General features: G+C 37.2%; 1 protein-coding gene across 1 annotated transcript in view; it reads left to right on the forward strand.

The window, feature by feature from the left end:
* The window catches only part of LOC149083836 (uncharacterized), a 37,481-nt gene that overhangs the window by 9,183 nt on the left and 15,429 nt on the right, over window positions 1-12,869 (forward strand). Inside the window, exons 4-7 of the mRNA XM_089234224.1 lie at window positions 2,013-4,889; window positions 8,872-8,958; window positions 9,881-10,058; window positions 11,833-12,024. Coding sequence (XP_089090350.1) covers window positions 2,013-4,889; window positions 8,872-8,958; window positions 9,881-10,058; window positions 11,833-12,024 — 3,334 coding nt within the window. The remainder of the gene's footprint in view (window positions 1-2,012; window positions 4,890-8,871; window positions 8,959-9,880; window positions 10,059-11,832; window positions 12,025-12,869) is intronic.

Here is a 12,869-nt window from a genome sequence, read left to right on the forward strand (position 1 = left end):
TTGTTCAGGAGTGAAAATACTCTTTCAAATGTTAGGTCATTTTTTTAATAGAGTTATATCCTACTGATAAAAAAAATACACCTTAAAATTTTAAAGAGGAGTGAAATTACTCTTCAAAATGACATTTCCTTATAACTCTGGATGGATACGAGGCCAACGCGCGATAGTGATGATGATAGCAGAGGAAGTGAGTAGTCTGTGCTATAACAGACTTTTTACTACTGAAGAAGGGGCTATATCAGCCTCAAAACAGATGCCTGGTGTCATAATTTTTATATTTTGAGTTATAATCATTGGTTTCTACCTTTGTACACTGTGCTGCAAAGGTATTTCTTTTATTTGTCAATTTATGGCTTGAATAAGGTCTGTATTTATATCAAAATTCGTGAAATGGGACTAAAGACTGGAAAAACCAAGTTTATTCTGTTCTCTTTAATGAGAAACTTGTAAATGAATTCATGATACACATTTTTCTTTCATCTAAAAAAATCATTGCAATTAATGATAACATTTGTTTTAGATTGAAATATTAAATGTGTCTGAAACATTATCAATATTACAATCGCATAAACAAGGGGTTCTCAAACTTTTTTCACCCGAAGCACTCCTGTCCCTAATCAAAGCTAATCTGTGGCTACCCAGAGCAGTTTAACAAAGAATGTCCTTGCAAAAACTTTTGTCAGGGGTGCTGCTGACAAAGGTTGGAGGTGCTGAGGGGCTGCAACGAACAGTTTGAGAACCCCTGGCATAAACCTTTCTTATCAGTGTAAAATATTTTTTTTCCTTCTTTCAATATTGGATCACCTGGTGGGTGAACTGTTAAGGTATCAATTTCCAGTTCACCTGGGTCTAACCCATTAAAGCCCAATATCATTTGAGGATAGTGAGGATTTTTTGGCTTTGTATAATCTTTTAGCCTTGCAGATAGATATTGTAAATTTGAGTGCACTTGTAGATGACAACCCTCCCTACTCGGTGATTGGGATCAAAAAATACTCAAGAAACCATTTCTGGTTTAGAAATGAAGTCTTGAAGTTGGTGTATTTCATTGTCTCACGGGTGCTTTTATATTCCACCTTATATTATCAATATTATACTATTGTTTTCACTCACACAAGTAAATTTTATGTTATTGTTTATTTAGATTATAGTTTAATGTAAATAATTAGCAAAATTTTCATTTCATTTTAATTTTTTCGGATACATCGGCAAATTTTGCTGTCCTCAATTGAGGAGACACACTTGTAAGCCAGTGTTATAGTTCCTGTTGATATATTTAAAAAGCTTTTGTGTGTGGAATATTCTTGATTGATGCAATTTCATCAACAAAGTGTCCCAATATCGAAATGAAATTCAAAGCACATCAAAATGTGGGTGTTAACAGGTTAAGCATGACAAAATTATGGAATCATTTTGAATCAGATTCACAGCTGTAGGTCCTGGCAGAGGCATATCCACAGTGGGGTGCCAAGTGGGCTATAGCCCAGTGCTGCAAATTTTGGGATTGTATGGTCAAGAATATTAGACTAGAATTATTATTAGTCTGAAATTTTACTGCACCAATTTTTTAATCTAAACCCTTTTTTTTTCGACATCTTTGTAAAATCTGATTGCATTCATTATTTGTGTTGATAATTGAACACTGCACACACTTGGTACTCAGTGAAAGCAAATTGATAGTTTTGTCATGTGATGAATAATAATTTCAAACATGCAGGAAAAAAAAAAATTTGAAAATATTAATAGCTACATCAACACTTGTGGTTTCTTACTGGGAGGGTAAATGCTATTTTATATTCATCCCATACCCAAAAACATTGACTTAAAGGCGGAAAACTTTAAGTTGAGGAAATATTTCAACACTAAAATAGTATATCAAAGGCATCCACGTAAAAAACATAAATTTGAACAGGCATTTGATTTATCAGAATTCAACTTATTGTGAATTGACTATATAATTTTTAATTGATTTATTCTTAAACTGAATTCTCGAGTTTTTTTTCTTCTCACAGGAAAGCATATACCAATGATGATATAAGGAAGCATGAATGTGAAGCTCTTAGACTAAGTCGCACATATGCAGACATCTTCCGCGATGGCAAAGGCATATTGAACAAGCATATTTTGGATGCAGATGAATTCGAAAGAGAATCAAATAACTCTGTGTGCACTGAAAATTTTGTCACGCCAAAAACGAGTCCAGTATCTCCAGAGAAACACATCGACTTGCAGAACATGCTTCATTCTGAATATAAAATTGGCAGGGCTTCAATCAGTGAGGGGCCTTTGAGATTGCATTCCAGTGCTCATGATTCCATGTCATACCCACTACCAGTGTCCGATAAAGACAGCAAACTTACTGGATGCCCTGGGGATGTTTCAGAAGGCTATGCAAGCGAGATTGATAGTACTCGAAATGATGTCAGTAACATGATATTTGGTGGTCAGACTGTATCCCATTCTGCCATGCTTCTTAACAGCCTGGAAATAAGTTCAACATCTGTTGACATAGATGAATCAGACGTTCTGTTAGATGATAGTTCATCGCATTTTGCAGTTGATGGGGTTTCATCTCCTCCTGATATTGACAACAAAGAACTGAATGAACTTGATGATGATGAGGATAATAAAGAAGTTACCCCAGTTTCCGGTATGGTTCGCAGTAACACATTTGATCTGCATACCCAAGCGCCTCTGGAGGATTATATAGATGAAAAAGACAAAGATGGTTCTGGCCCTGAAGTCAATCAAAGCAATGGGTGTAATACATTGCGACATTCTGCCATTCCTGTAATGAAGGATGACGTTAGACCATCAACTGAACCGAGAGCATCGACTGGCTTTTATTTACATCATGATTACAGCCCATCTCCAAAGCCTAATTTGTTTGAAGGTTATATTAACGTGAATAATCAAGATGTCTTCCATTCTAACCAAATTCCTCCTCCCCCAGAGGCTGCAGTTGCTGCCATCGCGAATAATCACAGGCTGAATGGTAGTATGAGCGACTCTGGTTTCATGTCTTACAGTGCCATTAGTGTTTTCTCTGATTTGGGTGCTCCGAATTCCATCTCATCTTCTATGGCGATTTCTTCTGATAACCTCAATTATGCCAATGCTGTTGGAAAAAATGGTGAGGAACATTTTATTTCGGACCTGGAAAAATCTAAAAGATTGTCTGGATCAATGTTCCCATTCTATATAGACATAAAGAATCTTCCAGAAAAATCTTTTGGACCCCATGGAAACCAAAAAAATAACCATAGACCGGTTTCTATGTTCATAAGCGCAGAAAATGACCAATTGCATATTGATGGAAGCACAACTTACAGGAGTAGCGAAGTAGATTCAGATTCAAATCTGTTGCTGAGACCTACGGTAAACCTGAGAGAAAGTAATAAGCTGACGAAGGCAGTGTCGACGCCTCACCTAAGCTCACTCAAAGATGGCAGCATCCCAAGGAAAAGGAGTGCAAAATCAGCAAGGCCTCGTTCCTGTTACATGTATGTCGATCTAGATGCAGTTGAGACAGAAAGCAACCCGTCTCCTAAGAATATCAGACGTGCTCCGTCTTCCATCTCTATGTACATAGATTTGAATGAGGATTTTGAAGAGACTGGGTCTCCTCCAGCATCACTCGAGCCATATCCGGTATCAGATGCTAATTTTAGTGATGCGTTGAGTGTGAAGAATCATGAGCTTGGCATGAAAACACTTGGCAGTGCACTCGAGAACAAACTCAACAAACCTTTCGAGAGCATCACTGGCCAGAGGAGGAAAATGTCAGATTCTTCTATTCCTGGTCTCGAAAGCGGTCTATCAAGATGCAAGCATGACTCTTTACCCAAAACAAGAAGCAACATGTCAGACTCAGCCCTATACCATATGGTGAATACAGATATAATGTATCCGGCACTTCCTGGAATTGAATGCAATCAATCTTCAAGACAAGAATGGTCTAAAAGTATGCCAAGGTGGTCTGAGAGTGCATTTGTGGATGTACCTAGATCACAACTTAATGGCAGGCAGCCACCGTGTTCTGAATTTGACTCCTCTAGAAATACACCCGTAGAGTTTGATGAAAGAAAACAGTATATTAATCTTGGAGTTAGTATGGAAGAAAAAAAGATGAATTATCACATCGAGCAAGATGTGCCAAGAAAAATTAACATTGAGAAAGATTGCGGTCTGCTACCAATGAGTCCCATTCTGCGCCGTAAGGCAGTACAGAAGGAACCTCCTAAAGCTATCCCACCTCCCATCGAAGTTAAAGCTTCGACAAAACCCCAAGATATAGATGCAATGACTTTTCCAAGACCAGTAAAAGATGAAAATTCAAGAAACTTGCCAAAAGTTCATGAAAATTGTGTACCAGAGTTGAATTCCGAAACAGACTCCACTTCCAATAAGAAACATGAGGCAGAAAATACAAGTTTTGTGAAAGATATTGGAAAACTTGAAAATAGTAGCACCAGGGATAAGTTAGTCGAAAGCACCACGAGCAAGTCTGAATCATCTGCAATGACAGCAAGTGGTGGTACCTCGTCGTCGGATAAGCCATCTTCACACAGTAGCACAAAAGAAAGGCCGAAATCGCCATTATTCACCATGCCTGGTGATTTAGATGATGATGATGCGGAAACTGTTTATTCTGAAGTTTCTGATCTGAGCTCATCTTTGGGCGGAATGAGTAGCATTGCTAGTTTGGAACGGAGGTGGCGAGAAGGCTACAATATCATAAAAGACGTGAAATCTCATGGTGCTCATAATGTTTACAGAATGCTAGAGGCATGTTCGAAACTTGGTGAAGATTTGCTTCGAATGTTCTTGGAAGAAATTCATGCTGACATGATCGTGGAAACTGAAGGAAAGAGTATTAAAGCGCACAGGTGTGAATTTACTCTTTGTGTACTTTCATATAATTTCATTATCATAAAGTGGGGTGAGATGATGCAACTTTGAGTGAGAATGAGCCATCCTAGAATTCAGCCAACAAGTGCCCTCTAGTAGCTTGCTATTAAAACTATTAGTTAGGATGGCACATTCTCACTCCACGGTACATGTTCTGCCAGTGGTGACTCATAAGACCTTTTTTAGTAAAGGGTCTCAACTTTGTCAGCCAGGCAAGCATGTGTTTTGGCACCCCATGCAATGTAGAAGGAATAGTTAAAGAGCATACATACTCAACTAATGATCCGCCTGCAGGACAAATGTGAGCCACAGCCTAATCTCGACCTCAACCCTTGTCTGTAGAAATTAACTAAGTAGCACATTTCCATATGGCTTGCGACACAGCTCCAGAGCACTTAGGTGACCATGGTGCAGTTCCACTTCTCTCAAGTTACCCACGGCACAGTTAAAGATCACTCAATCGGCCGGCTATGAATTTCACTTGACTTTAATGACCTGTGGCACATTTCCAGATCACTTAAGTGACGTACAGCACTGTTTCAGATTAATTGAGTGACCGGCAGTGCTGTTTCAGATCACTTAAGTGGTCCATGATGCATTTCTAAATAAATGAAGTGCCCCCCCCCCCACCCCCTCCTAAAGGTTGATCACCCTTGAATTAAAGGGTGAATTCTGCACCTTTCTAGTCCAAGTCTCCAGACCCACCTGCTTTCCCCTTGTTGCAGGCCAACATGATTTTGCATTCTGTGCTATCTTTGATCCTCATCTGTCTCTCTGATTTTCACCATGACAGGTCAAACTGTTCAGAGCGTGGTACCAGTAATCAATTATTACAAAGCTATTGTTAGCCAAATTGTATCTCCATATTAGGTATATACTCAAAATGAAAAATGGTGCTCTGCCTTGTATAATATAGACATGAGTAATTGGTGCCATATGCTGAGCAACCATTTTTCAAAGTTCTTCCTTTCCAATTGAACACCAACTCCTGTCATATTACCATACAGCAATTTACTACCAACTGAGTCAGTTCAGAAATCTTTCTCTCTAGAGAAACTCGTGCTATACTGCTGTTCTTATCTCAAGTATAGAGGAAACTTTCGGCACGGGCACATTGAGAAGGCTCCATTTATCAATAACCAACTCAGGTTCGATTAGGAAAAAAAACTTTTCTTTGCCAAATTGGGATCTGCAGTGATTCTAAGTGAATGCGAGCAGGGGTCTGTCCAGCCGGAATTTGGGTCCGGAAAACGGACCCTTCACAAAATTCCGGGGCTAAAAAACGGACCCTTCACAAAATTCCGGGGCTAAAAAAAGGATGTTTCACAAAATTTGGAGGATAATAAATGGATCCATCACAAAATTCCAGAAAACGAACCCTTCATGAAAATTACGTCGTAAAAAACGAACTTTTTGCGACTGCTGTGCGACAAAATTCTTATCAGTTATGACCCTAGTCGTAATAGAAAGCCATTGATCTATTTTTTTAAGCATGCATTGTTGGCCCAACACCACCACCCCCTCCCCCATAGATGAGTAATCTTATCTATAGAAGTTGTTGGTTGGATACCGGAAAACATGACCTTGAAAAGGCGATCGGAGAAAGAGCGTGACCTTGAGAGGGCTTTCCTTGTTTCTAGTCTTCTGGTTAGGACATCCCACGGGTTGACCGCGTCCGATATTTTATCGCACAACCTATGCCATTATACAAACGCTTTAGCCCCGCACTTCTCCTCAAATGGTCTTTGAATCACAACCTCTTGTTAGTCGTAAAATCGGCGTAGTTGATGCTTATTGTAGAATTGGATTTTTTGTGCACGTTTTTTTTCCTGTATTGCGCTTTCATTTTTGAAAATTTAATATGAAGCGTGGTCGACCACCAACATGTGGAAATTCAAGGAATAGTGATTACTACATTAAAAAAATACGGCCAACTGACGTTCGGGGATGCAGTTCCATAACATCGTTTTTTAAACGAGGATCTGAAAACGTCACCAAAAAGACGTCAGATACAGATAATTCCAATTGTGCTAACCCGGAAAAAATTACTGAAACATTGCTTCCTTCATCGGTTTCGAACCACGCTGTCGAAACCTTGGAAACGGCGCGATACATTACCGATTTATCGGAGGCGCCTAAAGACATTACCGATTTATCAGAAGCGCTGAAAGACATTTCGGATTCTTCGAAAGACATTGCCGATTCGTCGGAAGCAGCGGAAGAGATGACCGATTTATCGGAAGTGGCGGAAGACATTGCCGATGCGGCGGAAGAGATGACCGATTTATCGGAAGTGGCGGAAGACATTGCCGATGCGGCGGAAGAGATGACCGATTTATCGGAAGTGGCGGAAGACATTGCCGATGCGGCGGAAGAGATGACCGATTTATCGGAAGTGGCGGAAGACAATTCCGTTTCTTCGAAAGACATTACCGATTCGTCGAAAGCGGTGGAAGACATTGCTGATTTATCGGAAGCGCTGAAAGATGCTATGAATTCGTCGGTAGAGCCGGATTTTAAGAAAATTTCATCTACAGAAGCTAGAAAAATGGGTCCAAAAGTACCGAATTTGTTGAACATCGCACGTTTTGAGAAGCTTCACAGTTGGCTATGTTACAGCATTTCTGCATCTGGCTTTCTTTGCAAAATATGTTCTACATTCTTTGATAAGGGACCCTGGATTGACCAAGGGGTGCAATTTGGTGATCACCCAACACGATGTGTCAACAAGCATATATATAGCCAGAAACACAAACAAGCTGTGAGTGCATCAAAAACTAGGAAAATGATAATAAAAATGAAATAAAATAGGAAAATGAGGTTGCTGTTTAATTAGTATTACTTTCACTGCTATTTTGAACGTTTTCACAAAAATAAGGTACATTTTCACAAAAATAAGGTACATTTTCACAAAAACAGGACCCTGTGCAAAAAGTCTGGACAGACCCCTGGCGAGTCTGTCTTCCATTTGAAAAAATCTCTTCCCAGAGAGATGGCAAACCTACAACATGATACTCACATAACATCAAAATTCAGACACTTACCATCTTCACTTCAAAATATAAAAGACAGAAGGCAATGTCAGTGTAACATAAAACAGGCATAACTCAGACAACCTAAATACATAAGGGCCATGTTTATACATACACAACACATTCCGGTATGTATAAATTTGTTAGAAATTCCCCCGGGGAATGTTTATGAGGTTCATTTATAAGGTTAAGTGGTAATGTTTTTAAGCATTATATTAGAATTCTCGAACGAAAACATTACTTGCTCCTTCTTCAACATTATCACAGTGACTTTTGATTTGGAAGTCACCAAGTATGGCAGTACCTACAACATGCATTGGGTTGCTTTGCTGAAGTGTGGGGAAAGTAACTTCAATGCTGACCCTAAAAATTTCTAGGTGCATGCGTGCTTGTGCAAATTCTTTTATGGAAACAGCCTCCTCCACCCCCCATCCCCCGCATCTTTTTGTGGTTGTGACACATACAACTATACAACTACAGTGAAAATCCTATACAATGGAAATATCTGTTATGATGATAATAATAGCCTATACAGGATGAACGTGACCTGCTCTGTCAAACGAAAGGAGGTGATAGATGAGGGGTGAAAACAATTCAAGATAGGACAGGACTGGTAAGGTGTTTCATTGCATTGAACATGTTTTTATAGAAGTGAATTATTTATTTGATTCACAGATACGAGTGAATGATGGGGGGGGGGGGGCATTCTTTAATTTTTTTTGAGAGGGACCCATTTTCACTCAAAAAAAAGACAGATTTGGTCAATAACCTGGGTCCCAGAGTACAGCGGCATCTCTAGGTGTTTCACTGTATAATCCTTTTTTTTTATTGCTCCTTGCAATATTACAAGTTGTCCTGCATACATGCTGAATCAAACTGTATTAATAATTTTAGTGATCAGTTTTACACCTTTTTGTCATTTATGTAGGTGTGTATTGGCCTCCAGATGCAAGTACTTTGCTAATATTCTCAAAGAGTCTAGTTTCGATGAAAATGCTGTGGTCAATCTCCAAGGGTAAATACCATTCAACTTATTAATTGATGTCTGGTAATTAAGATTCGCTGTTTATTTATTGTGCAGAATTAGTTTTGCATTAAAAAAATATATAAAGCAAAGAAAAAAATTTCCCATGTGATCTGGTGTACTTTTTTTTTAAATTTCACCAGTATTTTTTAAGCTTTGGCATGCATCTATTTCATTTTATTGATTTGCAAATAAATCTTGCATTTAAAAAATATGCTACAGCATTCAATATATTTTTAATACAGTGAAACCTTGATATAACGTTAATCTGCAGACCAAGAAAAATATCGTTGTAGAGGGATTATCGTATATTATATCAAGAGGCAATATTATTCTTGCATGTAATCAAATTCATGCTGTTGTTGTCATCTTTTCTACATCAGCATTATTAATGCCACCAGAAAATGTGCTTTTATGTTTTTGTTCACAGCAGAAAGTTGTAATTGATTAGTTTATTGATAAAATTCACTCATGCATTCATTGCCCCTGTAAAGAAGTTTGCCGCATTGCATTTTTGTGTCGCACACAGAAAGTAGCAATACCAGTTACTTCCTTTAGCTTTTGGTGATCCTTTAATGCAAAATATTGATGTTATTAGACGTCTTCAAAAGAAAAAAAACAAGTGATGAAGTTTAAATTAATTTGAAAATGATTTTGAGCAAAACACAAAAAAAAAAAAATTGTTATAGCGATTTTAAAAAAAAACCTAAAAAATATTGTTATAGAGAGGTTGATCGTAGTAAAGGGTATCATTGAATCGAGAAAAGTTTAACATTAGACTATAGGCACTTCCAAACATGATTTGAAAAAAATATTGTTATTGAGGGATTTATTGTCATATTATTTGTAGCAAGGTTTTCCTGTAGTTGCTGATTGCCTCTTGTGATGACATTCGGTTTTGTTTTCATTGCAGATTTTCATATTCATCTGTACACTTTGCATTGTGCCATATATACAGTGGAGCCATGAATCTCCCTAAAGATACTCAGATAGTTGAACTCGCTCTTCTGGCTGATATATTGAGTTTGGAAACATTGACAGATGTCATTGTTCTGCATTTGAGGACTCATCAATGTCATTTCTTTCACAAGGTATACTTCAAAATTTACAATATGTGTCAAATTTCAAGTGTTTCTTACAGTGTCATTGGGATGTTTTGCTTTGTGATTTTGGACTTTTGTTAATATTTCAAATTATATGTTACTTTATATTTGTTAATGAATCAAAATAATTTGAATGCATCATTGATAATACAAAATGCTCATAAAATAATTGTCAGGTTTCACATTACCTTGTAACTTTCAAATGAAAAACATGATAAAATGAATTATTACAGAAGTACCACTCATAAAATTCTTATAATTATATAAATAAAGTTAAATAATATCCATGTGGCTACGAGATGAAATTTAATTTCCTTCCAAGTGTTTTTCAGTATTTGTAGTGCAACAATTTGAATCTCAGTTCATCACGTAAGGACACAGAGTCTTGTAGGCAATGTCCTTGACATACTCTGCAACAATGATTGCTGCATCCTCAGATTCATTTGACACCTTAAAAATTACCTGCAGACGACACAAAAAAACACAAAGAAATCCCTTCCAACCTGAACGTATTTTTATCAAACTATTAAAATTTTTTTATTGTTTACATTTATAAAATTTTTCCACATTTTTCAAAGAGCTCAAATTTCTAGATTTAATAATTTTCAAACAAATACTATAACATCACATTTTCTAAATAGTCTTGACAACTGGATGACATCGTTATCTTCAGAGTATGAAAAATAGTCCTCTCTCCCACACCCAAGAGTGGTTATCACAAAATCTATGTGCCCACATTTTTTGCGTCACTTTCCAGAATCGATGAACACACACAACGTATCCAGTTAACTAATGAGTCAATGCTGAAGCATCTCATTCCATTGTCGGATGATGAAAAAGAAACAGAGCTCGTGCGATAGCATCTCATTCTCATGTCAGGTGACACATAGGCAAGACAACCAGCAACTATGTATGCTGCATTCCGTCTAACAATCAGCCTCTCGTTCTGGTTGGTCATCCCATACTAAATCAACAATCAGTTGATGAGTCCCAAACATCAAACTATTTATCTTTGGGGTTAAGTATGAGTTCATTACTAAGATGAACTCAAGAAAACAAGAGCAGAACAATTACAGCATAACACTGTATATAAAGACAACCTTCTGCAGCTAAATCGCCAGCACCAATTGGAGTGATAAAGAAATTTACATATCCAGTTGTATTCCAAAAAATAACAGATTTGTATAACAGAAAAATTCATGAATCTAGCAACAATACGGGACAGATCAGCTGCAATGTGCACACGTGGTCATAGCTGATGATCGGAGATCGGAAGTGTGAGAGAGAAACAAATCAAACTGTTTTAACATTGATCCGACAAAGAATAATTATTTTTTAGAGATTTTATGCAGAAATTTACTGGTCTCGTTACAACTACCACAGCAAAAAGTCTAGCGGTATGATATTTTGTGATCTTGGAGGCCACGGAATTCATCCTTATAATTAATTTATAATCCATCATCTTATAATTTTTGCAGTCTCTTGAGAAATCGTGTCATAATTTCCCACACTGCAATGCTGCTACATCCGCATTGATGCAAAATAATAATAAAAAATTGAGTTGTATCTTACAATTCCGTAATAAATTTTTTCGTCATGTTTTTATTAAAAAATTATGCAATAATGACATCCAGAAAATAAATTGTTATACACCCTGTACATTTTGAAATGCTGGGATATTTAAAATATGACCATATTAATTGAAAATAATTTAATCAAACTTCTTTTTCTAACTAAATCTGTATATTTTTTTATTTTCAAGCCTTGTAATCAGTGTATCCAAGGAGTTTTGGAGTGCTTACCTCTGGCAGTGTCTTGTGGATTTAATGAACTTCAAGAGAAATGTGTTAATTGGCTTGGTAGATATTTCACTAGAACGTGGCCAAACAAGGCATTTGCCTCACTTCCAGAAGAACTTCAAGAACTTAGCTTCCAGAGCACTGTCAGAAACTTGGTATGCTCTTACCATTCAAATTTTGTTTGAGAATTTTATATTACATGACATAAGACATTATTCTCAAGTAAAACTTTAAATTTTGAATTGATTAAAACAAAATAACATTAAATAAAATTCTATTAGATATGTAAATACCTCAGCTTGCGGATTTTTTTCACTGTACTTCTACTTCAACCAACAAATGTTTTGATGGATGCAGATTTACTTGTAACATAATACGGCTGTAGTGTAGGTAAAATTTTTGTGCCAATTATTACCAGAGCTAATGGTATTTGAGTGTAATTAATCAGTTTCTGGCCTACACCTATATTTCTCTTTCAGAAAGCTTTTGAGTCATTTCATGTAAAATGAATGATTTAGCTTAAAGAAAAAAAAAAGTGCATTAAAAAAAGCCTATATTTGAATGTTTTCAGTGCACAGGTTCTTTATTTCTTTCTTAGCATCAAACTGAATTGTCTGGGCATTCTGGGAGATTATCTTTTCCATCTGCATGAGTATGAAACTCAGAAATGAGCTGATCAGATCACATGAGAGAACACCTATGAACCCAATTGGGTTGTAAACATGGTGGGAAACTAAAGTTTTTTTTTTAAATTTGACATAAACATTCACATAGAACATGGCAATTAACCATTTGCACTTGAGAGGTGACTCTGGCTCACCACATGATTTAATGCAGCAACTCGAGAGGTGACTCTCGCTCACCACTTTGTTTGGTGTGGAAATTCATTGCGCGGTGATAACTACACTGAAGAGCCAAAAAAACTGGTACACCTGCCTAATATCGTGTAGGGTCCCCAGGAGCACGCAGAAGTGCCACAACACGACGTGGCATGGACTCG

Source organism: Pholcus phalangioides, unplaced genomic scaffold (genome assembly GCF_987345545.1).
Source record: "Pholcus phalangioides strain wild (caught in Gottingen) unplaced genomic scaffold, Ppha-v1.0 ptg000008l_1, whole genome shotgun sequence".
In the NCBI taxonomy this organism is placed as follows: Eukaryota; Metazoa; Arthropoda; class Arachnida; order Araneae; family Pholcidae; genus Pholcus; species Pholcus phalangioides.